This window comes from Dasypus novemcinctus, chromosome 7 (genome assembly GCF_030445035.2).
Source record: "Dasypus novemcinctus isolate mDasNov1 chromosome 7, mDasNov1.1.hap2, whole genome shotgun sequence".
In the NCBI taxonomy this organism is placed as follows: domain Eukaryota; kingdom Metazoa; phylum Chordata; class Mammalia; order Cingulata; family Dasypodidae; genus Dasypus; species Dasypus novemcinctus.
The window spans coordinates 1,098,602-1,126,273 of NC_080679.1; the positions used below are offsets into that span (position 1 = coordinate 1,098,602).

The 27,672-nt window shown below is 47.9% G+C and overlaps 2 protein-coding genes across 9 annotated transcripts in view; both read right to left on the reverse strand.

Annotated features, from left to right (window-relative positions):
* FARP2 (FERM, ARH/RhoGEF and pleckstrin domain protein 2) overlaps positions 1-10,533 on the reverse strand; it is a 105,641-nt gene extending 95,108 nt beyond the window's left edge. Inside the window, exon 1 of one of the 2 annotated variants that reach the window (XM_058299682.2) lies at positions 10,463-10,533. The gene's annotated coding sequence lies outside the window, so the exon portion shown is untranslated. The remainder of the gene's footprint in view (positions 1-10,462) is intronic. The other variant, XM_004473894.3, reaches the window with a different exon arrangement.
* Positions 10,534-12,039: 1,506 nt separating this feature from the next.
* The window catches only part of SEPTIN2 (septin 2), a 44,769-nt gene continuing 29,136 nt past the window's right edge, over positions 12,040-27,672 (reverse strand). For all 7 annotated transcript variants that reach the window (XM_058299700.1, XM_071216006.1, XM_004473890.4 and 4 more), the window contains 10 exons: positions 27,017-27,103; positions 26,163-26,286; positions 24,890-25,024; positions 24,554-24,671; positions 22,045-22,146; positions 21,407-21,552; positions 19,555-19,638; positions 18,228-18,285; positions 15,689-15,791; positions 12,040-13,967 (listed from right to left, as the gene is read on the reverse strand). In XM_058299700.1, the coding sequence (XP_058155683.1) occupies positions 15,690-15,791; positions 18,228-18,285; positions 19,555-19,638; positions 21,407-21,552; positions 22,045-22,146; positions 24,554-24,671; positions 24,890-25,024; positions 26,163-26,286; positions 27,017-27,103 (956 nt within the window). In that variant the 3' untranslated portion in view covers positions 12,040-13,967; position 15,689. The remainder of the gene's footprint in view (positions 13,968-15,688; positions 15,792-18,227; positions 18,286-19,554; positions 19,639-21,406; positions 21,553-22,044; positions 22,147-24,553; positions 24,672-24,889; positions 25,025-26,162; positions 26,287-27,016; positions 27,104-27,672) is intronic.

Genomic DNA, 27,672 nt, shown 5'->3' on the forward strand with positions numbered 1-27,672 from the left:
ATGAAAAACACTTTTCTTGGCTCAAGGAATACCAAAATTCTCTCCTGAAATATGTGGCTCATGAGTGAAAGCCTTCACAGCAAACACGCATCCTGTTACTTTCATCTACAAAGTAAGATATGAACATGCTTAAGCCGAGGCCCAGGGCCGTGACCAAACACACCTGTTCTCAGGGTCCGTCTGAAGACAGCAGCTCACTGAAGAGAAGGGGCCAGCGAGGTCCCTGCCGCTGGCGTTCCAGGGAAAACCTGTCTTCTGCTACCCAGCAGTAATAAGGCACCAGCTACCCACTTAGTAACAACTACAGTTCCAAGAGCTGGGACGCTGATGTTGGCAGAGGCTGCGCCTGCCAGTTAACCTGGCTTCACTTCTGTCAGTCGACTTGGAAGCACCCATCTTCCCAGTACAGCAGGCACCTGCACAGCCTGACGATTCTTCCAGTCTAACCACTGGAGAAATGCAAGGAAAACAGCTGCCCTGGATCTGCAGTATATAAACAGAAACTAACTTTGTTTTGCTTTGTGCACTGCTAAATACTTTAAAGAGGCAAGGACATGCAAACTAGCGAGTTGGCAAAGGCTATTAAGAAGCCTTAATACATCCAATGTTCTGCAAGCTTGGGTGCCATTGATGTCAAATGTCAGTCCCCCGCTTGCCCTTCTGCTCCTGCCAGAGAACCTTCCAGATATTCAGAGGACACTGCAGACTTAAAGAACCAGCAACCTGGAAACGGACTTGGCCCAGTGGTTAGGGCGTCCGTCTACCACATGGGAGGTCCGCGGTTCAAACCCCCGGCCTCCTTGACCCGTGTGGAGCTGGCCCATGCGCAGTGCTGATGCGTGCAAGGAGTGCCCTGCCACGCAGGGGTGTCCCCCGCGTAGGGAGCCCCAGGCGCAAGGAGTGCGCCCTGTAAGGAGAGCCGCCCAGCGCGAAAGAAAGAGCAGCCTGCCCAGGAATGGCGCCGCATACACTTCCCGTGCCGCTGACGACAACAGAAGCGGACAAAGAAACAAGATGCAGCAAATAGACACAGAGAAGAGACAACCAGGGAAGTGGGGGGGAAATTAAATAAATCTTAAAAAAAAGAAAAGAAAAAGAAAAAAGAACCAGCAACCTGATGAGGGGCTCCCACTTCCTCTTCCCACTTGAGTGAAGTGCTTCACATTCCTTATTCCTAGACATATTCCTGGTGGCTGGAAACAATTCCTACTACTGACATTTAGTGCTACCAACTACAAACTAGGCTAAGCAAACAGTCTCATTTATTAATAATATGAAAAATGCCCCGTGACATAGCATTTCCATTTTACAACTGAGAAAAACTTGGCTCAAAAATCTGCCAAGGAACACGCCACTCCGAGGCGGTGGGGCCAGAATTCCAGGGCAGACCTGGCCAAAGGTGAGTGAGCTAAGGTCCTGGGCCAAAAGCACACTGCACGTTCCAGATTACAGGATGTGAGCTAAACGGTCCGGCTATAAAAATCCACCTTCCTTGAAATATTTTTGGTTGCCTCTTTTAGGAGGATCAAAAAACAAATTTCTGCACTAACCAGGCAAATAAAGCTGGGAAAAAACTCTTGTCCTTTTCACCCTACTCAGCTAATATGCCTCATATTTGCGAGGGTGCTGGAAGGAGCTTTCAGCCCTGACAGCGTTCTCCATTCTTGACAGAAAGGTCCCTTTTCATTCGGTCTAAGCAAGACTGATTATTTTTTAGAAGAAGCAACTAAGCGATTCAAACAAGAGTAAGGAAGTAGAGAAAACAATGTCGGGACCTTGACAGCAAGGGGAGCACTCAGGGAAACGACGAGATGGGCTGGCCGAATGGGTGGGCCAGGGAGCGGCCCCAGGGTGCCGAGAGCCTGGGGAGAAGGGGCGCCAGGGCGCCTGCTCACACCCTCCAGCAGGCGCTTTGTGTGGCCAGATGACCTGGGCTGCACCAAGGGACAGAGGGGGGCACGCGACCAGGCAATGCTGACTCAGGCCGGGACCTCGGCGTTGGAAGGGCAGCTTAGACATGGAGCGATGTCCACAGGGCTCTGGTAAGGAGGACGCACAGCGAGGGAGGCCCTGGTGGGAAGCCAGGCAGGCAGCACAGCCCCGGGTGGGAGAGGTCCGGGGCCACAACTCCAGGGCTCCAATTCCACCTCTGCTGTAATCAAAACCTGCGGAATCGCAGGGAGACGAGTGCATCAGAGCCCTTCTATGCTAGGAATTAGTGATGCGGAGCCAAGACACAGCAACGTGAAGATAAATGAAAGGAGATATGCTTTTGACTCCAGCTCATTTACAGTATTTAGTAGGCAAAAATGAAATGAACCTCAAAAAATCATGTTTTCCCAGCCTTCCTTACATATGAAATGCTTAAATGTCTGCAGGAAAAGGAAAATATCGGACAAACTCAAGACCATAGTATAAATACAGATTATTGGTCCAAAGAGATCATTTTAAATTAACTAATATTTGCAAGTCTTACAATCCTCCTTTTACTGCCTAGGTTTTTTGTTAAAATTGTCTGAATGCTAAACGGATGTCAAGAGTTATTATGTCTAGTGTGTGTTTTAGACCCTCTAAAACGAGATATTCTGACTTTATGTAAAACAAACTTCTATGAATTGAACAAGTTTTAAGAGCGGAAATGGATTTTACAAGCAATCTGGATAACTCACTGATTGTTAACACTTGTAAAAAAAAAATAATGCCACTCAGTTTAACATTCAATCTTCTCAGAAAAAAGCAGAAAGTTCTCCCCATGCTGCTTTGCTGTGCACCTGACACCAGGAGGAAGAGACACACGTGCACGTGCTTAATGTAAACCACAACGAAGGACGGACGAACCAAACGCCCACGGGAGCAGAGCGGAGGGGCAGGGAGGACAAGGCTGGACGGGCCGCTTCCCATCACGCTGGTTCTGACTTGGGAACCTTGCAGACGTTTTTCAGAGTACATGTTTTAGAAAGCATTAAAGGAATGTTTTAGAAGAGCAACCTCAGGGAGCAGACACAGCTTGGTGGTTGAGTGTCTGCTTCCCATGCACAAGGTCCTGGGTTCGATCCCTGGTATCTCCTGAAAAAGAAAAAAAAAAAAGAAAGAAAAGAAAAGAAAAGCAATCCCTAAAAATTGAAATCAAGATGAAACAAAAGGGGAAGCGGCTGTGGCTCAATCAGTTGGGCTCCTGCCTACCATACGGGAGACCCTGGGTTCGCGTCCCGGGGTCTCCTTATGAAGGCGGACTCACCCACAGACGCCATGGAGTGCTGCCCGCCGGCTATGGAGACCTGACTCAGCAAGGTGATGCAACAAAAAAGAGAGACAAGCAAAAACACAGAAGAGTGCGCAGCAAATGGACCAGAGCAGACAGCACGCAAGTCGCAAGGGGTAGGGGAAATAAAATAACTAACTACAGACACAGAAGAATGCACAGCGAATGGACAGAGAGCAGACAGCATGCAAAAAAAAAAAAAAAAAGGGCACAAGGGGGGTTTTTAAATAAATAAAAATGAAACAAATGATCCTAACTGCATATCAAGATGGTGGCCAAACTATAAAGGGAATTACTTAAAGTGCCTTTAAAATCTAGTAATTTTATTATGCACCAGTGAAATAAATCCTAAGGATTAAAAGGACTACAAAGGAATCCAGAATGCACATTCTACAGAATAAATGACTTGAGTACTTCAATAAAAGGCAAAAAGGGGGAGGGGATGGAAACTGTTAAAAGATGTTGTCTACCCAATGCAAGGGGTGGCCCTTATTCGAACCCTGCCTCAAACAGTTAACGGTATATAGACAGAAATCTGAATACAAACTGGATAGTCGATGATATTAAGAAATTACTGTTAATTTCCAAGTATATTTATGGTATTGGAGTGTGAAGGGGGAAGTACACTCCTAGAAGTACACACTGAAGGACTTACGGATGAAACATAATCATGTCTAGATTTACTTAAACTACTCCAGTGAGGTGGGGATCAGGGGAAGGGCACAGATAACACACGCCACGTGCTGGTCACTGAAGCTGGGTGTGTGCAGGTTTGATACATCATTCTCTCCACTTTGTGAATGTTTGAAACTTTCTATAATCACAAGTTACAAAACAAAACAGATGCAGCAACATGCTTCTATCCCATCACGGGAAAGCACAGCCAGGAGAAAAAAGGCTGCGCCCTGAAAGCCACAGACCCGGCTCTCGAACCCTTCCACTGTGACACAGACCCTGACATCACAAATACCGCAAACCTTTGCGTGAAGAAAGGTAAGTCCCTGCACTCAAGTCCCTGGCTCCTTCCCTTATCTCCAGCATCTTAGTGAAGACTGAATGACAAGATCTGGATGAAGCACTTAATGCAGTGCCTGCTCATATAAACTAGTTCAATCACTAACAGATATGGTCCTTAAGTCCGCTTTTTCCCATGCTTACTTCTTTTCCCTCAAAATGAGGCACATACATAGACAGTCTGGTAAACTCTTTATACATTTAAAAATTTTCATCACCCAAATCTTTTATATTTTTATATCATGATTGTTTTCCCACATCTCTACAAATCCTTGGAAACATTGTTTTTAGTACATTTTATTATTTATACTTTACTATATTTTTTGAGTTTCTTCCATATGGAGCAGAGTGTATCACTTCCTTCAGGGATATAATCACAGGAACATCCCTCTAGCGCAGTGGGGCTGGGGTAGGGTGGAGAAGGTTGCCTCCGAGGGGAATTTGGCGATGTCCAGAGATAATTTTGGTTGTCACAACTAAGAGGGTACTATTGGCATCTAGTGGGTAAAAGCCAGAGATGCTGCCACACATGCTGCAATGCATAAGACAACAAAGAACTAAGCAGCCCCAAAAGTCAACACACGCTGAGGTTAAGAAACCCCGTTTTGCAGGACGGTGAGTAAATGGTGAGCGCTGGCTGGCCTTTTCTTTCCGCTGTGCCTCCGCCCAACCCGTGTAGTGTCACTACCATCTCTTCCTGGTCCAGAACAGACTTGGAGAACACATAACGCAGGATCCGTCCTGTTTCCCATGGAACTCTAGTATAAAATGAGTTAGGCCAACTGTTTTAGTTTGCACTTCCCTAGCAGCCACCTTGGCCAGGACTTGTTGTAGCAATGCATGGTATGAAGGAATGCACATGGTATATTAGTCAGCCAAAGGGGTGCTGATGCAAAATACCAGAAATCTGTTGGCTTTTATAAAGTATTTATTTGGGGTAGAAGCTTACAGTTAACAGGCCATAAAGCGTAAGTTACTTCCTCACCACTGTCTGTTGCCATGCGTTGAGCAAGGTGGCTGCTGTCTGCCAGGGCTCAGCCTTCCTCTTCCCCCTATGGCTCCGTGGTCCCAGCTGCTTCCAATATCAGCTGTAGGCTGGGGTAAATCTCACTTTTCTCCTGCGGCTCGTTTCTCTCTGGGCTCAGCTGCTCTGCTCTCCTGAAGACCAGCTGTGACCTATTAGGCAAACAGCTCGTCTCTCTTCTCTGCCATATCTAATGGCGCCTTCTCTCCTTCCTCTCGTTTCTACTTCTCTGTGTATATACTTCCTGGGGCTCCAGCATTAAAAATCCAACTAACCCAAATGCCTTGTCGTTTTCTGTGTGAGTGCCCACCCACCAAGGGGACAGGGATTCAACATCCTACTGACATGGCCCAATCAAAGCCTTAATCAAAATTTAACCAGGGAAGCGGACGTGGCTCAACTGATAGAGCATCTGCCTACCATATGGAGGGTCCAGGGTTCAAACCCAGGGCCTCCTGACCCATGTGGTGAGCCGGCCCATGTGCAGTGCTGATGCGTGCAAGGAGTGCTGTTCTGCATGAAAAAGCACAGCCTGCCCAGCAGTGGAACCACACACACGGAGAGCTGACGTGGCAAGGTGACACAATTAAAAAAAAAAAAAAAAAAAAGGCGCAGTTTCCTGGTGCCGCCTGACAATGCAAGTGGACACAGAAGAACACACAGCAAATGGACACAGAGAACAGATAATGGGAGGGAAGGGGAGAGAAATAAATAAAAAAATAAATATAAAAATTTTAAGAAAAAGTAATTTAATCAAGTGAGAGTGAACCTCTGAATCCAATATACTCTAATATGCCCAGAGGACCAGTTTACAAACATAATCTGGTATCTACTTTTGGAATTCATAGACACTATTAAACTGCCACAGCCCCGAAAGCGCCCTGCTCCCAGCTGGAGAGGACCTCTGCGCGGGAGCTGCGTAAGGGGGTGGAGCCTCTGGAGGGTGGGGGTGTCCCCCCGTTTTAAGGTTCGCTGACTAGTGCCCACAATTACGTCTGCGAAGTCCCTTGTCCCACGTAACATAACACGGAGCAGAGGCCTGCCTACCGCAGTCTTTGTCAGACGCTTCCTACCCTGGTGTCACGTCAGCACTAGCTTCTTTTGTCCTTTTCACATAAATTGGTATTTCCCTTGTTTTTCGTATGGCGAGTAATTTTGGATTGTATTCTACTATGTTATGAGACGCTGGGTCATGTTAAATGTTAACGTTTTCTCTCTCAGCAGGCAGCTGAGGCATCTGGGCTCAGGCTGCAAGTCCCAGCCAGCCTTCGTGGGCTGTGGTTTCAGCGTCAGCTCCACTTCAGAAGCCTCTGTGGTGCTATCCACACCTGTCCCAGGTGAGAGCGCCCGGCGCAGCGGAGGGCCTGGAAGCCGCACCTGTGCTCGGCTCGTCTCTGGAGCCGCATGGTGCTCATGGCTAAGGCTCCTCCCTCCCCAGGCTCCCGTTCCCTGGGTTCCCCCATTTCAGGCCTCTGGCCGCAACCTGAGGCACCAGCCCCCCTGTCTGAGGCCAGGCTGCAAGAGGGGGACAGAAAAGCCACAGGCTCTTCTCTTCCCTCAGCATTGTAGGCGCCTCGGGGTCCTGCTACCACAGGATTGCCTGGAGGAGAGAGAGGGGAGAGAAAGTGGTGGAGCCCATTCTCCTGGGGCTCTCTCTGTCTGCACTGGGGTCCCAGTACCCGGTGTCCAGGCCGGGACCCCCAGGAACCCCCAGCCCTGGCCTTGGTCGCTGACCGGCTGGGGCCGCCTGCTCGCGAGCGGTGCCAGGGAGCTGCTCCTGCATCAGCCCAGGTGTCCCCGTCCCCTTCGGGGGAGACCAGGTAGGTGTTCACGCACCCCCCCAGAACCAGAGCTGCACGTTTACAGACGTTGACACATTCTCTCTGCGGGAGGAAAGAGGGTTGATTTTCGTTATTTCCAACTTCACGAATTTCTCGAATGGCCTACGGTGGGGAGGAGACATTGCTTTTGAAGCCGGATGGTGTCTCCACAGACCCTGCCTAGGACGGCCTGCCCTCTTAACAGACGGGCCCGTGGTGCCGCAGGAAGGATGCCACTGCTTACCTTCCAAGAGTAACTACTCAGCCTCTCCTCTAAGAAGCTGCTCTTCTTTCTAACATGCTTCAATTAAGAGAATAATTTCCATTTTTAAACACTCTTTGGGATTAATTTCTTTTCTGGACATCAGGACTTGCTCCCCCAGCATTCATTTCCCAAAGTCAGAACATTAACTCTTATTGAAGCGACTAGAAATTTAATCAAGAAAGAGCCCAAATGTTCAGTAAAGTCTAATTATTTAGACAATTTCTACAATTACCTCATTGTATTTCCTCCTCGAACACATTTCTGGCCACTGGAAGATCGACTGAGACCCCCACCCCACGATCCTCCTGGGTCACCAGGCATCCAGGAGTCGCCTAGCAGCTCCTGCCACCACTCTAGCTTCCTTCCCGATCCTTGTCCTCACGTATATGTATGACACTGCATCTGCTGCAGAAACTCTTGTGCTTCTCGGCTCAGAAATAAATATATGTATTTTAGGAGGTACCAGGGATTGAACCCAGGACCTCGTAGGTGGGAAGCAAGCGCTCAACCACTGAGTTACACCCACTCCCCAACACTTGAGGAATATTTTTAAGCTTATTGCCATGGATCAAAACGGTTCAAAATTTGCGTGGTGGGAAGGCTATGATGGGCACCAGCTGGGAGTCTTACTGGCTATGGAGAACTCTACCACATTCACACAGCAGGATCTGCTTATTGGACTGGTAGTAGTAATATGCTGAGTATGTGCTTTTATAGTTTATAACAACCGTTTCAGGTGGCGGACTTGGCCCAGTGGTTAGGGTGTCCGTCTACCACATGGGAGGTCCACGGTTCAAACCCCGGGGCCTCCTTGACCCGTGTGGAGCTGGCCCATGCACAGTGCTGATGCGCGCAAGGAGTGCCCTGCCACACAGGGGTGTCCCCCGCGTAGGGGAGCCCCACACGCACACGCAAGGAGTGTGCCCCGTAAGGAGAGCCGCCCAGCACGAAAGTGCAGCCTGCCTAAGAATGGCGCCACACACACAGAGAGCTGTCACAACAAGATGACGCAACAAAAAGAGACACAGATTCCCGTGCCGCTGACAACAACAGAAGCAGACAAAGAAGACGACACAGCAAATAGACACAGAGAACAGACAACTGGGGTGCGGGGGGAAATAAATCTTTAAAAAAAACCCAAAAAACAACCGTTTCACAACAGTGCAGGGTGTTGGTGGTGGGCAGATGTATGGGAGCCTTGTATGATGATATGCATACTTGTTTTCGTAAATTTACAAGTTTTACTATTGTTACTGTTTATGTACGTTCATGTATGAATGATATACTGAAGTACCACCAAAGTGCCTGCTCTCCAGAAACTCCCCCAACATGGGGCCCTCGACTCGTTCACTCCCTGTTGCACTTGCTACTGTCAGACCCCAGAGGAGAGAAAGCTGGCGCCTATGCTACAGAGGATGCATGACCTCGGAGAAGAGGGCCAAGCTCACCTGGGCATGGCACCAGCGTTCAGGTGCCACGTTACTTTTCTCTCTTTGTACACCTCACCCTGCGCTGTGTGCAGGAAGCTCAGGACACACTGTATAAAAGGTGGAGCTTGCAAGCTGATAAGCAAGTGGGGGAAGTAAAAGCACGATCAAATAGGGTAAGAAGCAGTAAGAAATGCCCCTCTGTCTGGAAGGAAAGGAGGGAAGAGAACTCGCTGAGGCCCTGTGGGTTTAAATGGGCATGAATGGAACCACCTTTGCTTTGGCAATCCAGCTCAGAGCCTTTACTCCAAGCAGGAGCTTTGCTGAACGACTGCATAATTCTCTCTCCTGTTTTTTGTACAAATCCAGGGTTGTCTACTTCTGTCCACTCAGATTATTCTTCCACCTGATAATAATAATGGCTAACACTGATTAAGCATTTACTGTGTACCAGGCATCCTGCTAACAGCTTTTGTACTGACTCTTACTCCTTGCAATGGCCCTGCGGTAGGTACATTCTCAACCCCTTTGCAGACAAGGACCTTAGGCACTTACATCAATTTGTCATTAGGGAAGGAATCAGTACAGAAAGAACCTGAAAGTCTACTAAGAAAATGATATTCATTTAGATAAACGAGGCAGGAAATTTCCGAAGTTGAGGAAGCTGCAAGATCAGCGTCTAAGACAAACAGCTATTAGTGAATCAGCAGTTAAAAAAAAAAAAGGGCAGCAAAAGTTTGGAGAGGACCGACTGGGCAAACACCCTGAGGTGCAATCCCAAACCTGTCATTCCACTTCCGAGCCCCCAGTGCCTCTCCGTGAAACAGGGCTGTGACTTGCCCGCGTCCCCTTCCCAGCCCTGTGGGAATGAAACAGAATGACAGCCACAAGTGCTTCTCAATCGCCTGACACAATCTCACAAGTGTTTCAAGCAGCAGCAGATACAGAAAATGAACGTTTCATCCGGCCTACACACAGGCTCTCCCGCGCCTTCCTACCCGCAAAGTTTTGTCTCTGGCACAGAGGAAACGTGTGCTGACCGCCGAGGTGAATGAACCTTCTTGCCCCGGCGCCCCCGGTGCGTTCTCGAACCTTTCCACAGCGGTCCAGCCCAAAGGATTCTGCGGAAACGAAACAAACCTGGACAGCAGCGCCCCTTCAAAGTTGAGCCCCGGCGCTCCGTCTCTCCTCCTCCAGTGAGGCCTTGTTTTAACGTCTTTCCCAGCAAGTACCAGCACAGGAGAGCTCGGGAAAGGGGGCTGCCACCTGCGTAAACGTAGACGCGCTTTCTAACCAAAGCTGTGCAACGCACTGAGCCCCGCTTTGGAGCCCCGTTTTCGCGGAACTTCCTAAAAGCTCCCCGCCCCCTTCGGAGGACCCAGACCTCGTGCACTGGTCACGTGACCTCCAACACCTCAGGTCCCCTTCCGACCTGTGGGACACAACGTAATCACAAGCGCACGAAAGGCCGGGCCTGCGCCGGCCCGCACCGCGGCGCCCGCCCGCCCGCCCGCGCTCGCGGCGGAACGGACGGCTCCACCAGCCCCCGACGCGCCCAGAAGCCTCGGTCGCGCGGCGCGGGCCCCACGCGGGGACCGCGGGCACTCCGGGGCCTCGCGCCCGCCGCGTCCTCGCCCGCCGCGTCCTCACCCGCCGGCCGCGCCGCTCCCAGCGCCCTCGGCTCCCGCGCCGACGCCGCCCGCGCCGACCACCAGCCCGCCGCCCCCGCGCCGCCCCCGCGGACCCGCCGCCGATTGGCCCGCGCCGCGCTGGGCGGGGCGACGGCTCATTGGCGAATGGCCTGAGAGGGGGCGGGGCAAGGCGTTGGGCGTGGCCTCGGCTACGCGGTGGCGGGCGTCGTCCTCGGCGGGGGCTGGGCTGCTCGCTGGCTCGGAGCCGTCTTGGGCGTGGCTTCAGCTGCTCGCGGGCCGGGGCGCCGTCCTCGGCGTGGCCTCGGCTCGCTAGGCGTGGCCTCGGCTCGCTGGGCGCGGCCTGGGCTGCTCGGGGGCGGGGCGCCGTCCGGGGCGCGTCCTGGGCTGCTCCGGGGCCGGGGAGGCGTCCTGGGCTGCTCCGGGCCGGAGCGCCGTCCGGGGCGTGGGCTCGACTCTCTGGGCAGGGGCTGGGCTTGCCGGGCTGGGCCCCCGGCCGCCGGCTTCCTCCTTGCCTCACCCCACGACCCTCCTGGGGCGGGCTGCCGCGTGGCTCGGGCCCGGGGAGCTACGCAGGACGGCGGAGGGCGGTGTTGCTGCCCCATCAGCTCTCGCGCCCCCTCCAGGCCATGGGGACGGGAGAGCCACCTCGGGAGCCCCCAGCCGCCTCCCTCCGGAGCACGCTCCCTGCCCGGTGGTGGGCTCGGCGAACTCCTCCCGTGTCCTTGGCGACCCCGCGCAAAGCCCGCGCCCGGCCTCTGGAGCAAGACCCCACCCGCGGGAGGGCCGCTGGACCGAGGTCGGGGAGCGGGGCCGCCCCGAGGGGCAGGGACATGCGGGCCCGGGGCCCGCCCCCGGCGACAGCACGGCTGGTACTGCACCCGGGCGCCCAGGACGCCCCGAATGCAGCCCACACTGCGGCTGGGAGCTGGGCGGAGACCCCAGGAAGGGCAGCAGCTGCGCCGGGGTCGCAAGGCCGGGAGGAGCGCAGGAGCAGCAAGCCCTGGTCCGACGGGCGACCCGGGAACCCGGGAACGGGGCCTCCAGGCTGTAAGTGAAGACGCGGCGGGAATTCACTGCAGCGGGGTCCAAGCCCCAGGCCCGCAAAGGGACAGGGCTCAGTAGTCCTGAGGCCAGAGGGTGTGCAGCCAGGCAAAGGCCTCCACGGCTGCAAGTCCAGGTTTGTTTTTGAGTTTCCTTTAACAGGGTTATAGAGCTCTCCTTCCCTATTATAAATACTTTGCTACATCTCAATCACTCATTTATTTCCAGGCATTTGGTAGTCCTTGTGGCACTCCCACTGCTTGCCCTAACCTGTGCCTGCAAGTCTGTACATTACACCTTAGACCACTGAACTTTCTCAGTAGATGATCAAATCACCTGTAAGCAATTTCTTATCCCTGCCCGACTCTATCCCTTTTTCTTGGGCTGGGATGGTCATTAAGAGTTGTATGGTTGCCATGCTGTCTGCGCACATATTTTCTCCTGATTTTTACACACAACACTTACAAGGCTTCAATCTTCCCTGGAAGACCTCACACCTTTCCCTCTTAAAGAACAAATTCAGAACTACTCATGTAATATCTAAACAAGTGTGCTTTATTGATAAAAGGTTAGCTTTAATGGATACAAAATTGTTGTGTAAAATAAGTGTTTTCAAAATACATTTCTATAGGTAGAGATTACCTCCGAGTAAAAGAGTAATTACCTAGAAGCAGAAGTATATATTTCTATTCAGGTAGCAAAACAGAATGGGATTTACAAGTGTAACTGTCCCCGTCCTGGAACACAACAAATGCTATCAGGTGGCAGTCTGCCCCAAGTACAACTTTTACTCAAACACTAACAGGGCTTACAGTGCCCACGTGCAAATCCTTTTTTATGTTTTTTAGCTTTCTCTAGCATAGTTAATATTTGCCAAAATAACCCAAATAATTGACCTTGCATGGGGGTATTCTACAGTCATGGAACAATTTTTCTTGGTAAAAGCATTGCTCAGTGCCCCTAAACAGAGGCTTTAACCATTCACAATTCAACAGTAAAAGGCCAAAGCTGACAAGAACACCGGCTGAGCTTATGGAGTACTGCACCTTCATAATTAATGTATTGTGACCACATTCTTTTTGTCTGAACAAAACAAAAAAACGAAACCCCCCTCCCTCATCCTTAGATTGCACCTGCTTCCTCCTCCTGTGTCAGGGGATGGCCAGCCCACATGAGCACCTTCAAGGGCAGAGGTCTCGCCACCAGCCTGTCTCTAGGACATGAAATGTCTTTACTTCTTACAGGACCACAGAGAAATGGGCATTACCCAAAGTGAAGGAAATGACAAGTAGGTCAGACAGTATGCACATGAAATGATCACTATTTGCCTCCCATCAGACAACCATTCAAAAAGGGAACAAGGAAGAAACAGTAATTGGGAAAAACCGGTAGGCATTTGGGCCTCAGAACCAGAGCAGGGCCCCTGGTCCTGGGTTAGAGACAAGCCTACAGAGAAGCCTGATTTCCACTGCTGGGACTGATCTTACAAATGCATTTACAGAAAAACACATTAGAGTACAGTATGAAAATACAAAACGGTTGGTTTCAAAGAGGTCAATTATTAATTTTCTTTAAAAAGCTATTTTTAATTGAGTTGAATAAAAATAGTTTTGCTGACTCTCTCCTTAGGTAAGAAAGACTCTTGGCTGCAATACGAAAACTGGAGTTCATGCTTTGATATTCTCCACAGCACACACGGTATGGCCAAGGCCAGGGGAGAGCACTCCAAAAGTGGCCAGTGTCTGCAACAGCGGCTTTAAAATGATCTCGCACCAGACTCCAAAGACTTCTTAAAATTCACCCCTGAAAGCCTGTTCTAAAAAAAGCTAAGCATAAACATCTACCTCATTAGATAATTCTATTCCATTTTATTTGGTAAAAAGATGAACGTTCAGATGAATTAGCAGGTGTTGAATTACAGCAGCAACACTGGTTTTAGGAGTCGGACCCAAGCAGAAGCATGGAGATGAGTCTGTGTGGGGTGCTACTCCCTAATCACGGCCTTGCACGACTCAGCTCCTCCTGCGGCATCACTGGTAGGTATCTCTACCACTCAAGAACATTCTGAGTCAATGTGAATTTGTTTCTAGATACAAATCAAGAGTGCTCATCAATGATTAGTCATTTAGGCCAATTGAAATGAAACTCAGTATTAACTGAAAATGCTGACTGATCCTTGAAACAATTCTAACATTAGTGGTTAGTTAAGAAGGAAGAAAAATGAAATGGACAGTTCACCTCACAAAACAATGTATAACATAGCAATGAAATACAAATATTAAAAATACTTCATACCAAAAAAAAAAAACAAAAAAAACAACACACCAAAAGTTAAAAAAAAATTAAGTTCTCAGGCACAGGTGCTGTAGAACCTGGACAGGCAACCTTCTAGCCATCTTATGAAAAGCATGCCACTGTACCCCTCCTCTGGAATGTTTTCTTTTTTATCTTGAAAGTGTTTTCTGAAAAAAAAAAAAAAAAAAGACAACAAACACAAACATTTGAATGGTTCAATGGGAGTCCTAGCAATGTTTGCTGTTTGACCATTAACTATTTTTTAGCTGCATAACAAAGGCCAAGTTTGTATGACAGAGTTAACTGAATCAAAATGCTATTTATGAAGTTCTTAGAGATTGGGAGGGCCACAAAACTCAAAAGCATGTGGAAATAAAAATAAATCTCTCTCCCTCTGTCCTGGCTCAAATGGCCCCCCAAATGACTCACTTCTTTCCATCTTACCACCATTTCCCAGTCAGGCCCCAAACCTGGTCATGGGGCATCAGCCTTGGGAGGCAGGAAGCCCTGCATTTCTACTCAGCTCTGACCTTTCACGAGTTACATGACCACAGGTAAGTAACCTCATATCCTTGTAGCAACAGCAATTTCCTCATTGGTAAGACGTGGACTCAGGACAGGTGAGGTTTAACTGTGGTAGCAGCACACCTACGAGGTCTCCTGTGTGTATATGCCTCACGGTTCCAGCCTGTTCCAGGAAGCCGCTCATGGGGCCCTGCCACGCCCAGCTCGCCCCTCCAGTCCCCATTAGACTCCTGACTGGGGCCCGGCTCCACACCTCGTGCATCCTGTGGGGTGTGCTGGCCGCTCCCCTCCCTCACTACGTGCTCCCCCACCTTGTGGGCCCCACCGCACCGCCCTCCTCCAGAGCGATGTCACTGACTGGGAGGGGTGCTTCTGCTTCAGGCCTTCCTGGGCTGCCCACACCTCGGACCTCTCACATCCTCGTAAGCCCACACCAGACCAGCTCTTCCACCAAGATGGCCCGTCTTCTCCTTCAACCCTCAGGTCTTTATTGACCTTATCTTTCACTCCTTTCCTCTGGGGAGGTGGTGCCAGAGGTGTGAAGAATCCACAGAGGCTGCCTGGGCAGCTCCAAAGGCCCACTGTCCACAGGCTGGGGTCCCCGGGGCCTGCAGGTCCCTTTTAAGCCATGAGGCCAGCAGATGCCGGACCAGACCCTGCGTGGCTGACTGAGCAGCTGAGGCTGGAGCAGGGCCTGCACGGGGAGCTGGGTGTGCACTGTCCCCAGAAAAAGTGCTTTCCAGCTCCTGCCAAGGACAGCTCTCATCTACACAGCCTAACTCTTCCCCTTTGTGGCATCTTTTATTTTTGACCTGCAAATACTTGTTTACTCTTTGAAAGGAGATGTTCTCAGCATTAATAAATTTCCAATTGTGTATCTAATAAATGTTTAATGTATAATCTTTCTTCTACTACTAATCCTGTCTGTAAGTTTAGGAAACTCTTTACTAGAGAAGACAGGTGTTTAATATTCAAAATAAAGGACAAGAAAAAATATTAATGTTGGCCTCACAAAACATTTCCAACTCTCTCACTCCTTAAGTACCTTCTGAATCGTGTGTTATGAACAGTATCTGCCAAATTGCACTTTGAGCTCCATGACACATGCCTTCACTCTCTACCTGGCAGGTGGAGGTGGTGGTTGGAGGCCTTCCCATTTGGAGGAGCAATTGTTTCTCCTTTAAGGCTAGGCATGTACTTAATGACAGAGCTTCAAAAATGCAAAAGATTAACAAGACTCTAGGAGGAGGAAACAGCCATTGCAGTCAAACTGAGAGGACAGCTAGACCTGGTGGTAGACGGTGTCTATTTTCCAGGTTTAACGAGACATAGGATGTCCGATGCGCTGAAGGCGTTTGATTACCTTACACGTGGTGCCCGTGAGAACTGCCATCGCCATCTCCCCCCTGCATTTGCATCTGCATCTGTGCCTGCATTCTTGCAATCATCTCCTGCATGCGACGAAGCTACAAACACAGGACATTTTGGACACATTACTGATTTTCAGGGTATTGTGCATTTAATGTGGTTTTAAGTTTGGTACTTTTTCCGAAGGTGGTGAAGAGCTAATATATAAAAAACTCTTACAAATCAGCTAGAAAAGGACAATTCATCAATAGAAAACTCAGTAAAAGATACTGGGCAATTCAAATAAAGAAATATAAATGTCAATAAATATTGGAAGCAATAATTAAAGACAAAACAATTTGAGTTATTTTTAACATAAAAGGTGGGAAACTGATGACACTCAGTGGGAGGATATGAAGTAAATGGAAGGCAGTGAGGACCCAGCTATAAAATAATGAAGCTTTAACTCTATCCTTACCAATTTTCATCAATATGGTTAAGGTGTTTGTTTTGTTTTGTTTTTGTTTTTTAAAGATTTATTTATTCCCCCCTCCCCCCCTCCCCACCCCAGTTGTCTGTTCTCTGTGTCTATTTGCTGTGTGTTCTCCTTTGTCCGCTTCTGTTGTTGTCAGCGACATGGGAATCTGTGTTTCTTTTTGTTGCGTCATCTTGTTGTGTCATCTCTCCATGTGGCGGTGCCATTCCTGGGCAGGCTGCACTTTCTTTCGCACTGGGCAGCTCTCCTTACAGGGTGCACTCTTTGCACGTGGGGCTCCCCTATGCGGGGGCACCTATGTGTGGCAGGGCACTCCTTGCACGCATCAGCACTGTGCATGGGCCAGCTCCACACGGGTCAAGGAGGCCTGGGGTTTGAACCGCGGACCTCCCATGTGGTAGATGGATGCCCTAACCACTGGGCCAAGTCCGCTTCCCTGGTTTAGGTGTTTAGAAAGGCCTCCAAGCAATTGTAAAATATCTAAATTTTCTTTAGGTAACTTGATAGTTACATTTCTAACATTTAAATATTTGGTTCATATAGAAGTACTTTGGTCAAAAATTAAATTTTATTTTTGTTTCCAAAAGGTTGGACTGTTAATATCATACTATTTACTGAATAATCTGTTTGCCTCCCACACTGCAACTGATTTGAATGCCACCTTTATCACAGAGTAAATTTTTGTATTCCTTATCTATCTCTAGAATTCTATTCAATCAAACTATAGTATAATGTCTGGACAAAACAATTCTGATAACCACTGTTCCTTAATGCTTTCATCACCAGTAAAGCAACACACTTCCTTAAGTCCATTTCTACAGAACTTCTCTTTTTCCTGTCCTTATTCTTTAAAATAAACACTAGAATTAATTTTATCAATCTCCACCATAAAAGGAAAAAACCAGCAAATACACACACGCTCTACTGGGAGTATTTTAAAGACTGCATTTAATTTAGAGACTTGTGATCTCTACATTAAGTTTTCCACCTAAAAATTCATTTGCTTGTTAAAATCTTTAAAAATGTTTTTCAGTAGAGTTTTCTAGTTTCTCCTCTCTGTATAGGCCCTACATATTCCTCTGTGTCTTTTAAAATTTTTTATTGTGGTCACAGACATACGACGTAACGCACGCTCGGCTCAGTGGTGCTAATGGCGTGCGCAGGGGTCTGCTGCCAGCCCTGCTGCCTGGCCCCAAGACTTTCCTGCCAGTGGAGAAACAGACCCTGCACAGTCCTTCCTGAGTTTTATGTTTTCATGTTTGTTGTTGTATGCTTTCCTTTTTTGTTTTTCTTTTTGAATTTTTGTTAACAGTAGTGGCTGACAATTGTGTCCTCACATTTTTCAACTGATTACAGTCTATGTATAGGAAAAGTGATTTTAACATGTTACAAAAATCAATCATATTCTGAAAGCTCACTAAGTTTTTTAGCAAAGCTGTCATGGAGATCAAATGTGATAATATATCTAAAGTACTACAGGGAAGCAGACTTGGTCCAGTGGTTAGGGCATCCGCCTACCGCATGGGAGGTCCACAGTTTAAACCCTGGGCCTCCGTGACCCATGTGGAGCTGGCCCATGCGCAGTGCTGATGCATGCAAGGAGTGTCCTGCCACGCAGGGGTGTCCCCACGTAGGGAGCCCCACGCGCAAGGAGTGCGCCCCGTAAGGAGAGCTGGCCAGCGCGAAATACAGCTTGCCCAAGAATGGCGCTGCACACACAGAGAGCTGACACAATATGACGACACAATAAAAAGAAACACAGATTCCTGGTACCGCTGACAACAACAGAAGTGGACAAAGGAGAACACACAGTGAATGGACACCAAGAGCAGTCAACTGGGGGGGGAAGGGGAAATAAAAAAAATATATATAAAAATAAAGCACTACATTTATTATATATATGTATATTATGTACAGATAAATACATACATTAATAGAATAGGTTAATTCTTGCAACATATTCCTCCTTAAAAATTAAGAAAACTATTAGTATAGTTACAAATAATATATTTGCATGTAAACGCTACAACTTTAGATATAAGAATATTTTTCTACTTACTTCAGCTTCCTTTTCCAACAAAATCTGGTCTTTATTCATATCCTCATTCTCTACCTTCCTAAAGAAGTTGTAAGAAATTAAAATGATAACCTTATAATGACATAATCATGTTTCTGATCACAGGTGGCCATGTAATAGCTAAAGAAAAATTTTACTTTACAATTCTGAATAACATATCTATCTAAAATATCAAGCATTTATTATTTTAGAACATAATGAAAAAAGGAAAAAACAAAATGAAGTAGTAAATACAAGAGACTCACAGCACTTTTGTATTTTCCTACTCAAAAGCTAAAAGGTACTGTCTGAAGAATACTCTTTTCTGAGCTAAATTATTCCTCCTGGACAGAGGCTATCACTATTGCGTGCATCCAAGGAACTGTGTGCACAGCACGACCCGGTTTCCCCTGTGGCAGGAGCTGGGGCACCCAGGCTCTGTCCTCCTAGGCAGGAGTGGTGCAGGTCTCCATCCAGGCGGAGGCCCAGGCCTCCTGGGGAGGAGGAGGCCCTGCACGGCAAAGTGAAGGGAGCGACGTGGGAGCTGGGCGGCAGCACAATTCCCCAGCTCAGGGCCCTTCCAGGTGGTCACATGTGGCCAAACCATCTTGGCACCAGACGCTGGCCTCTGCTTTCAGAGGAGAGTTTTCTTGGTAAGTCTAAAACCTTCATTAACAAACAATTCTCAATTGAATAAATTTTTTAAAAAAATTTAGACTTTAACATATGCTTCATATGGCATGAACTAATCCATCAAATTATTAAAACACAACCTGAATTTTAATGAATGCAGAAAATTCCTTTTATAAATGATGTGTATTGCTTAAGTGAGTTAATCAAGCTCTATTCTAAGCAGAGATGTGGTTCTACCAGAAAGAAGTCAGACCTCCTATGGAAACCTGTCAGGAGGGTGACCAGGGAGCAGGTAAGCAAGGTGAGGGCAAGGGCACGCGCATGCGGGGAGGAGCGCCCTGGCTCTGCGGCAAGGCAATCCCCGTGGCCCCTCGGGGAAACTGCGCCTTTTAGCATCTCTTTCCTCAAGCATCAACAGGGATGCAAATAACAAAGTACCAGTACATTTCCCTGGACTTCATACGCATATCACTAAAGGTTCCTTTTCTTTAAAAGGCTAAAAAGAGAAGCACCATTCAATTACGTTAGCATCGAGTCCCTCCAAACTAGCTCTGAGCAGAAAGCCAAATCATGTTGTGTAGGGGTCAAGAGCTGAGCTGCAAAGAGAGGGGAGGGGACAGTACAGAGGAGAGAGGGGATGTGACTCAGGGACACAGGAAGGACAGGGCGGGGGATGCCGAGATGACTGGGTGCCAACCTGCCGCCCCGCTTGAGCCTCTCGGAGCGGAAGTTCTCGTAGTGAAGGTCCTGGGTAACCTCCTGCAGGTCCTGCATGTGCGTGCTGGAAGAGAAGAGAGTGCACCAGACTGGCTGCGCGCCGTGGCAAATACGGGCGCGTTTACACGGGGCGAGTGAGCTACTCAAGTACACGGGAGAAAGACCAGGAGCATTTGGTGAATGGACATTTGGGACAGGGAGTATGGCTATGCAAACAGCTGGCAAGGCCTTTCTCTCTGGCTGCCTCAGACAATGACACAAACCCTGCAGCTCTGCCTGGCACTGCCCATCCTGCCCAAGGCCACTGCCATGAGACCGTAGCAGTGTCTGAGACAAAAAACACCCTGCAGAGGGAACTCCGGAAAATACGCAGTTCAAACAGTCATGGCTTCTGAAGCCTAACGTTTACCTGTTACGCTTCATTACATAATCAGGAAGAAGACCATAAAGTACAGTGCCAATATTCTGGGTCCCATAAAAACAAGGAGAACTGTGAACCTTCCATTAGTCTAATAAAAAATTGTTGTTTTTGCCCAGGTTTTTTCAGATACCTAAGCACTCCAGAACGAGCAAATCATCACACGCTTGGGTCCACGGAGGACCCAGGATTGGACTGAGTAACGGCAGGGGCGCAGCTTGGCCTCCCCTCAGCCTGGATGCGGCCCATCAGAAGCGGAAGCCTTCTCTTCAGCCTCGACACCCTCCACTGCACACTGGCCCAGGACCCCAAGCCCTGGAGTGGTTGGAAGCACACCTCCCCTTACTCACAATGCTCAAATTAAGTCCAATATTGCTGAAACGGTAATGTCTTACTGATTTTAACTCACTAAAAACTGCTAAACCAAGTAAGGCTTATGCAGCACATGCAACACTCCTCAGTCAAAACTCATTTATCTAGATCAGCCAGCCTTAAAACTGTTAGAGAGGAATTATATTTTCAGCAGTACTTCTCTTTTAGCTTCTATTCGTGAGCAACAGCAGTACATATACATTACTGTGAACTCTACTTTTAGAGAAAAAAGTCTGGTTTTGTAGATGGGCCTATTATAGTTGCTAAGAAGAAACTGCGGGGAAGTGGATTTGGCTCAACAGGTAAGAGTGTCCGCCTATCACATGGGAGGTCCAAGTTCAAACCCAGGGCCTCCTGACCCCGTGTGGTGAGCTGGTCAATGTGCAGTGGTGATACACGCAAGGAGTGCCGTGCCATGCAGGGGTGTACCCTGCATAGGGGAGCCCCACACACAAGGAGTGCGCCCCATAAGGAGAGCTGCCCAGTGCGAAAAAAGTGCAGCCTGCCCAGGAGTGGGGCCCACACACGTGGAGAGCTGACACAGCAAGATGATGCAACAAAGAGACACAGATTCTCAGTGCTGCTGACAAGAATATAAGTGGACACAGAAGTATACAAAGCAAATGGACAGAGAGCAGATAATTGGGGGGTGGGGGGACAGGGCAAGAAAGAAATTAAAAAAAAAAAAAAAAAAAAAAGAGGAGAAACCGCAGGCTCTCCAAGGCCAACTGACCACCCAGCATGGGGGCCCGAGGCCAGGAAGAGCATCGCCCCGCATGAGGGCTGCCACTTGCCCAGCACAGCGGTGGCCCTGGTCTGGAGCGGCCCTACCACAGGGCAGGGCCAGTCCACCTCAACACGACAGCGCTGCAGGCAGGCATGGCCAGGACCGGCGGCGCTGGCCCACCCTCAGCACTACGGGAGGGGCGCATGCAGAGCCATGAGGCTGTCTGCTCCAGTGCCGGGCCCTGAATCCGCAGCGCCCCCACTTTGGAAGCACAGTCCGCAGGTGGCCGACGCAGCGGCCTCCTCAGCATCTTACATGAGCATCGTCCTCAGCTTCAGGAAGTCGTTGTGCTCGGGGTTCTCCACCTCCACGACTCCCCATGGGTAGAGGCGGCCCCTGACCTTCTTGCCTTTGGCTTCAATCAGCTGATTGGACCCCACCACAGAAAACGGAATGCTGGCCTAGAAAGAGACGCACAGGGTGGAGGCTCCGTGGAAGCGAACCCAATTTCCACTGCGAAAGTCACAAGAACATCAGCAGATTTTTGATTTATTGCTGTCTATACAAGGTTTAATTGGAATATACAACATTTCACTTGAAGTGCTGGATATTTTCCACATGGCACAAATTGTATGAAAACAAAATGTAACTGTAAAAGAAAACCTATCTGTAAGATTTCCAAAGCTTAGATGATAACTATGTCAAAATGCATTATTATTTTTTAAGGATGTACTGGGGTGGGGATCAAACTTAGGACCTTGTATATGGGAAGCAGGCACTCAACCACTGAGCTATACCCGCTCCCCTCAAAATCCATTTTAAGGGAAAATACTACCAGCACTGATACTACCTGGACCACCTCCCAGAGGTCTGGCCCCCTTTCAGCTCTAGAAGCACCTACGACAGGAGAACAGGAGTTGATTATCTTGAGTACTCAGAGACAGCGTTCTCACCTTGAGAAGTCTAGTCTGCTCTTTAAAATCCTCATCTTCATCAGATTCTGCATCAGGTAAGTGATAGATTTTGATGTTATGTTCTTCAATTTCATCCAGAATCTTCAAGAATGAGAAATCCAGGAGTAATTTTAAGAAAAACACGTGTTATCTCAGTCAAATAAAACTCAGGAGAAATATATCAGACTCATCCAAATGTCACTCAAGAAACTGATGACTGAAATTATTTCCACACCATTTTGTGAGCTGCTGAAGAGGCGTGTGCCGACTGTTTAAGCCCCCCTCCCCCACAGCTCCAACACCTGCAATGACTCAATGCTCAAAGCAGCGCGAAGTACAGCAACCAGGCTGGGCCACTCACAGGAAAGCGCAAACGTGCCTGGTCCCAAGGACGAGGGCCAGAGCAACACACAGAGAGATGCTGCAGGCCCAGAGCTGGGAGGGCTGCCGGAGGACACCGGGGGGGGGGGGGGGGGGGGCAGGAATTCCACAGGCAGGAGGAGGAGGCTGTTCAAGCCAGGGGAGAAAACCTAGTCAAGGGTGTGGAGGAGGGAACGTGATCCGCTGAAGACAAGACATTGGCGCGGAAGAGGTGGGTGAGACAACAGCAAACGGGGGAGCAAGCTGAGTGTTCTCTGAATACCAGGTAGGAGCCTGCATCTCATTCCACAGGCAGCAAGCACTGGCGGTGGAATCTCATGAGCTGAACCACACACAGCCAGGGAGCGGCATGCTGGCGGCCTGGGGGAGGTTCTGACGACAGCCCCAGTAAGCACGAGTTCACTAGCCATCAATCAAGAGACAAGCCCCCAACACCCACGCTGTGCCAGCTCTGTGCCAGGGCGGGACTGGCTGGAGCTCTGGAGACTGTCAACCCCAGGGGTGTGGCCATGCAGGGAAGAGACCACAAGCAACACTGGCAGAAGTATCCTGCCTTAAACGCCATGCGGGGTTTTCTCTTTGGTTGCAAGGATGAAAACCCTTCCTGTGACACTTTCTGGATGAATTCAGGTGACAGAGAAGGTCCTTCTCCACAGCTTCTGCTTGGCAACCGAACCTCGGGGTGCCCTAAAGCCTTATTCCTAAATGGGCACCAAGCAGGAACTTGCTCTGGCCTGTGCTTCTATTCTCTTCCTCATCTCACAGCCCCTTTCCTGGTCTATCACATACCACCCACTGACACCACCTTTTCTCCTAAGCTGGCCTCATAAAAGCAGCTTTAACTGGGAAGAAAAATAGATTTCAGAAATCTTTAATAAGTGACTACTTAGAACTGGGGGAGAGGAGTAAAGAGTGTGATAAATCCAAAGCAATTCCACATTCCTAGGTAGGGTGATTTCAAAAATTATGACACCATTAACAGACACAGAAGTTAGCAGGAGACAATGCTTTGCAAAGAAAAGAAGCCTTCTGCTTACACTTGTGGTTTACATGGGGAAGAAATAATATACTTTGAAGGTAAAAGGAAAAGCAACAGTAGATGATCTTGATGAAAATAATATTAAAGGATGCTGGCTTTGAGGGTTCAGGAAGAAAAGAAGGTGCTCAAGCAGGTGGAAAGAGGAGTCCTGGGAGACCAGAGCAAGCAGTGTCCCAGAGGCCCAGGAAAGTGAGTTTTGGGGAGACCTGCCCTACCTCCAACCCCAGATGATCCGGAGGCAGGTGAGCACCTGGAGGCCAGGCAGGGGGACGAGGTGAGGCCTGAGTGGAAGGGGTTAAAGGAACGTAGATAACAGCCAGGGAGCTCGAGATTAAACCAAGAGCTCAGCACGAGGAGGATGAAGATGTATTTTAAATGGCAGAATAACACATACAATTGACTCCCTTCTGGAAAACTGCTAGTGGTTGTTTTTGAGGATAATTAAAGGAGCTCATTTTAAAGTTTAGCATATCTGAACTGGCTGAACTTTCTCAATGAGCATACCATCAGAAACAGGTGGTTAACCAAGAGGCTCTATGGAGATAACACAGAAGAGGACAGTAAAAAGGGCACAAAAGAGAGGGACAGGTCAGCGCAGGGTATGCTGGAGGGCGAGAAACAAGTGTGCAGACGACTAGCAAAGCACCAGACACCAATGATCCAAACGCAGGCCCTGAGAGCACCTAAAGTACCAGAACCATTATGCTCAGAACTTACACTTTCAAGTGAAATATTCAGTTAAAATAAGAGAACTTTATGCAGATGATTCACTTCTATATTCAGATCATTTAGCCAACATACTATGAACTTGTCTTGCATTTAGCTACCATCTACTCTAATTTAAAGGATTTTCATCTAAGGAAAATTATAAAGAATAATAATTTCACGTGCCTTCAGGAGGCAACATTAAAAAAAAATAACTGCAAATCAAATACTAGTGTCAGTTGTTTCTTAACACTAATATTCAAAAAACTGAGAACAAATTTCCTAGCCCCACCTCCCCATATCACAACATACTGGAAAGCCTTCCCAGGGCTCTTTGCCCTGCCATCATCCTAAGCAAGGACAAGAAGCAAAATGCAGACTCACCCTTTTCTTCAGTCGCTCCCTTTCCTTCAGAGTCAGTGTGTCAGCTTTTGCAATGACAGGTACAATGTTCACTTTATTGTGGATTGCCTTCATAAATGCAACATCTAAGGGTTTAAGTCTAAAAATAATTTTAGAATGTCACATATTTAAAGAAAGAATAGAGGGAGATCATGCAAAATGATTTTGGCTTTAAAAAGTATCTCAAGTCTCATCTTAAAATATATATACAGGGGGAGTCTTGCATACCTGAAATTCTAGCCTACTGTATGGTTTACATGGTACGTCATGACAACTTTTTTTTAAACTTCTATTTGGATTTATTGTATGGTGACTTACCCATGTCCAAAAGGTGAAATAAAGTAAAAGCAGCAGTGCACTCTGTTGTCTACGATGTGCCGACGATTCAGCCCACTCTCGTCATGCAGGTACCGTTCAAACTGCTCGTCGATGTAGGAGATAATAGTCTTAAAACTGAGAGCCACAAACATTTATAATTATTATGGGGTACTAAAGACAGGCAGTTCCTAACTTCATCTGGAACTTGCTAATTCATTTGAAAGATGACGACAGAAAACTGACTCCCAGACTTGGTAAGATGGAGACTTTGGACACGGCGACAAGAGGAACTTCGCTGAAGTGTTCTGAGTCAAAAGCCTGAGTGCAGGACAGTCACAAGGGGCCTGGATGACGAAGGGAAGGCAGAGGAAGAACATGGATCAAGATGTGAAATGGTCCAGCACGTTTGTATGATGAAAGGATGACCCGGAAGACAAGGAGAAATTCACGATGCAGGAGAAAGACGAACCAGCGGCCTCTCCCCTTCCCTTTCTCATCTGGTGCTGGGAAAGTGAGTGCCTGATGCTCTGCACGTATGGGGATTAAAACCTGGGAGATTCTGCACAGAACAGGCACTCTCTGCAGGCTGTAGGAGACAGTTATTTCTTCTTCTATTTTTCAACTTCATTATTTGTAAAATGACACCAACAAGCAGTCTATTATATGCACTAAATCTTGAATGACCTTTCTAACCCAAAGTTTCATTTCTTCCTACATGGAAAAGAGAAAGACTATGCTACAATATTTTGTCTACTGGCCATGGTTCATATCAAAATATTTTATTTATGTTAGCATTACATAAATGGCTGGCTTTCCCATCTCAAATCTTATTTCGTGAGAGTGCTTTTAGAGCAGGGGTTCCTAACTTTTTTTTTGTTCCACGGACCACTTGCTAGGCAGGTGGAAACCAGAGTCCGCTTACTAAATCCACACTATGCTGTGTATTATTTAATAAATCTATCACACCTGCACCAATGCATCCCCACAAGAATGTTTTTTTTTGAATTTCAATTCAAGGTAATGGACATCTTGTCAAGAACCCATTTTAAGGAAAAATTACTTGTTTTCTACAAAACTCCTTATTTTAAAAGTCTGTGTTTGTTTACTGCACTTTAAATTGCCTCATTGCTTTATATCACAGCTACCCAAGCCCAGGAATTACTCATTAGCACCACCTATAAACATGAACACAGTGAACCGTCGACCTTGCTGAAGGCAACAACTCCAGGCACTTTCCCGGGGAGCCCATGGCTCGGTGCTTCCTGGCACATACCAGTCTCTGCAGTTGATGGCATCGCCGTAGCCGGGCGTGTCCACCACAGTCAGGCGCAGCTTGACCCCTCGCTCTTCAATCTCAACCGTTGAAGCCTCAATTTGGACAGTTCTTTCAATTTTCTCTAGAAAAGAAACAATACAAAAATATACCTTAAATATATACTAGCATGTGAGAAGGAGAATTACCTGTTATTAATGTTCTTAAAAACCCTCTCTGGAGGTAGATTCTCAGAAAGCAACCTGAGGATTGTGTGAGAAGGATCCCAGAGTCAATGGGGGAAAGCCAGAGCTCAGATCTAGGCACTGCTGGGAACGCTAAACATGCCAAGTTTTAAAATGCTAGTTTCTGTTCCTGGGCCAAAGAGAACAGAAAACAATTTACAAATTCATTTAAGCACATCAGTGAAAGGGCCTATGTCCTCACTGTGGCAGCCTGCCCAAAGCCCTGCTTCTCACTCAACATGGATTTGAGGAAGCCGGTGTTCTGCTCCAGAGTGCTCAGCCGGTGGCGGAGAATCTACTCCACAGAAACCTGCATGAACACGGTATTCTCCAAGGCATCTTCACTTGATATTCCCAAACTTAAAACACAGGCAGAAACTATTTATTCCATTTTCCAAGAAAGTCTACAACCAAAATCAAGGGCCAAGGAGCAGCATGCTTTCTATGAGCTTAAAGTCAAACAAAAACACAGGAGGGGATGTAGCTCAGTAGTTAAGCACTGGCCTCCCACATACAAGGTCCCAGGTTAAATCCCCAGTACCTCTAAAAAACCAACAAAAAGTTCAAGGCTTATGCACTCCTCTGCAACATTCAGAGTTACACTTACAACTGAGTAGGAACTTTTTTTACCTGCTGCTCCGGGTATGATTCTTTCTGGATAGAGATCAGTCAAGAAAAGGCTGTTTATGAGAGTTGATTTTCCTAGACCAGATTCACCTTTAAATGAAAATGAAAACATTGTCATAACTATGTCCATCGAATGCAGCAATAATCAAATCTGGTGACTGTTTACTTGAGGCCTGGTACTTGACTAAACACCTCTCAAATATTGCTTTACGTCTTCCTTCCAAGGATTTTACCATCCCCACTCCTCAACTGAGGACATGGATAATCAAGGGCCAGTCCCTTGCCCAGCTCTGAGAGCTCCTGAAGAGCAGGGCCCCGTTTGAGGCTGGATGTGTGAGACCGCAGGAACTGTGTTCGCCACTGAACACCGACTGGAAATGCAATTTTTAAGAAACTTTTACTTGCACTTATTACATATTGTAGTTACTCCTGAGCCATTCGCTTTTTGCTTCTTCAGCTTTTTCTGTGCAACCTCCTCTTCTGGTTTAGAAACAATTTGTTCTTTTTCACTCAGGATCATCTCCATGTAGCAGGGGTAGCTCATGTATGGGTCAAGTGGACCCTGAGCTCTGAAGCATCACAGATTCTTGGGGGCTCTGTTCATCTGGATATGCTCAATGACCAGAGAATCTATTAGGGTGGTGCAAAAAGGAATTGCG